Source organism: Eimeria maxima, genomic scaffold (genome assembly GCF_000499605.1).
Source record: "Eimeria maxima Weybridge genomic scaffold, Emw_scaff1855, whole genome shotgun sequence".
Lineage (NCBI taxonomy): Eukaryota > Apicomplexa > Conoidasida > Eucoccidiorida > Eimeriidae > Eimeria > Eimeria maxima.
In genome coordinates, this window is record NW_013564760.1 from 1 (window position 1) to 2500 (window position 2500).

General features: G+C 45.3%; 1 protein-coding gene across 1 annotated transcript; it reads left to right on the forward strand.

Moving 5' to 3' along the window:
- Positions 1 to 88: 88 nt before the first annotated feature.
- Positions 89 to 581, forward strand: EMWEY_00055980 (hypothetical protein; the record flags this gene model as incomplete). The annotated part of the gene is made up of 2 exons (XM_013480366.1): positions 89 to 237; positions 461 to 581. Coding segments are annotated over 2 exons (270 nt in total), but the record flags the coding sequence as incomplete, so codon positions are not given.
- Positions 582 to 2500: the final 1919 nt, after the last annotated feature.

Consider the following 2500-nt stretch of genomic DNA (forward strand, 5'->3'; position numbering starts at 1 on the left):
AATATATATATATAGGTTTCTACGGTTTCTAGGGTTTAGGGTTTAGGGTTTAGGGTTTAGGGTTTAGGGTTTATATATATGTATTCAGGTACCTTGTGCATATTTTAGTGCATCATTGGATTCTAAGTTGAAATTTTGGCGTCGTGTAGCTGTTCCTGCTGATGCATCAGCAGCAGCAGCAGCAGCAGGAGGAGGAGCAGCAGGAGCAGCAGCAGCAGCAGCAGGAGGAGGATCAGGGTTTATATGTCTACAAGAATATAATTATAGGGGTTTACCTATATATAATATTTGTCTTTCTTATGATTCTTCTTTTCTTGTTGCTACTCATGGTAATATACTTTCTTTATGGTCTATTATTGATTCTCCTTTTCTTATTAATATTATACAAGTTCCTTCTGCTGCTGCTGCTGCTGCTGCTGCTGCTGCTGCTAATGCTGCTAATGCTACTCCTGCTATTCAGGATAATACAGCAGCAGCAGCAGCAACAGCAGCAACAGCAGCAACAGCAGCAACAGCAGCAGAGCAGCAGCAAGAGGATGATAGTGACAATGGAGATCCATCAACTAAATCAACATCAATAGTACAATCATCAACAGCAGCAACAGCAGCAACAGCAACAGCAGCAGCAGCAGCAGCAGGAGCAGCAGCAGGATCGTGTATATGTACCCAATTATGTATAATAGAGAGTAATGAGGGTTTATTTATATTATTAGGGTTAGAGGAAGGAGGGATTGCTCTTCTTAGTCTTCCTCATTATACTATTCAATGGATTAAACCCTTAAAAGGTACCAAACAGCAGCAGCAGCAGCAGCAGCAGCAGCAGCAGAAGCAGCAGCAGCAGCAGCAGCAGAAAGTGGGAAACGAGCATCCAAGAGAGCAGTGCAGCGGCTGCTGTTGGATGCAATGGATCAACGTGCACAGGTATATGCTGCTGCTGCTGCTGCTGTTGCTGCTGCTGTTGTTCTTGCTGCTGCTGCTGCATATGCTGCTCCTGCTGCTGCTGCTTATGCTTTTTGCTGCAGGAGGAAGCAAGAGCTCCTGCTGCAGCAGCAGCAGCAAATCTTCTTTCTGTCTCCTTTGCTGAGGGACAAGGCATGGGTCTTGGTGATACAGCAGCAGCAGCAGCAGAAGCTGCTGCTGCTGCTGCTTCTCCTGCTGCAGCACTGCATGCAGTTCTTAGGAAAAGTCATGCAGCTGCTGCTACACCCAAAGGGAAAGGCTTCAAAGGTAGGGTTTAGGGTTTAGGGTTTAGGGTTTATTAGGGTTTAGGGTTTAGGGTTTAGGGTTTAGGGTTTATTAGGGTTTAGGGTTTACTAGGGTTTATTTGTTAGGGTTTGTGGGTATTTTTCTTCCCCCTTGTGTATGCGTGTGTATACGCTGGTGCAGCAACAGCAGCAACAGCAGCAGCAGCAGCAGCAGCAGCAGCAGGAGGGTTTGCTGCTGCAGATGATGATGATTTATCCCCTAATAAGGAAGAAGTACATCTTATACAAACAAAAAAGACAAAAAAGAAAACCCTCAAGGCTCTTGCTGCTCTTACTACACAAGATAGGCATACTTAATTTATTCTCTTTCTGCTGCTGCTGCTGCTGCAGCAGCAGCAGCAGAAGTAGCAGCAGCAGCAATATGCAGATATACTGGCGGTTGAGGCAGCAGCAGACCGCTTTGATTTGTGTTGGGTAGCTAGCCATGGCTAGCTAGCTAGCTGTTTATAGCCTGCAGCAGCAGCAGCAGCAGCAGCAGCAGCAGCAGTCGCTCCTGCTGCTGCTGCTGCTGCTGCAGGCATTGCGGTGTCTGCCTCTCAGCCAGAGGGCAGCAAGCATTAGATGAGTGACTCTGCAGATGCTGCAGCTTCTCTGATCTAGCTAGCTAGCTAGCTAGCTAGCTAGCTGTTTATCTATCTGGTTAGCTAGCTAGGTAGCTAGCTAGCTAGCTAGCTAATTAACTAATTAGCTAACCGTATATCTAGCTGGCTAATTAGCTATGTAGCTAACTAAGCTATCCAGCTAACTGGCTAGCTATGTAGCTAACTAACCTAGCTAGCTACCTGGCTACCTAGCAAGCTACGTAGCTACCTAGCCAGCTACCTAGCTAGCTAGCTAGCTAGCTAGCTAGCTATGTGTGGGGTTGGATTGGCAAGAAGGCGCAAAGCCGACTTGAAGAGTTTTATTGTCTTAAAACAAATTTATTAACAAAAGAAAACACAACAGCTAGCTAGCTAGCTAGCTAGCTAGCTAGCTGGCTAGCTAGCTAGCTAGCTATATATTACTAGCTAGCTAAGCAGCTTAGCTAGCCAGACAGACAGCAAACTAGGCGGCAATTTAGATACAGACATATGCAAAGATGCATGTCTTAACGGACGGATAAAAATATAAATAGTGTTAAGGGTTTATTAGGGTTTACGAGGGTTTACGAGGGTTTATGAGGGTTTATGAGGGTTTATGAGGGTTTAGGGTTTAGGGTTTGGCTAAATATATATATAGAGGCAATAAAAAGACTT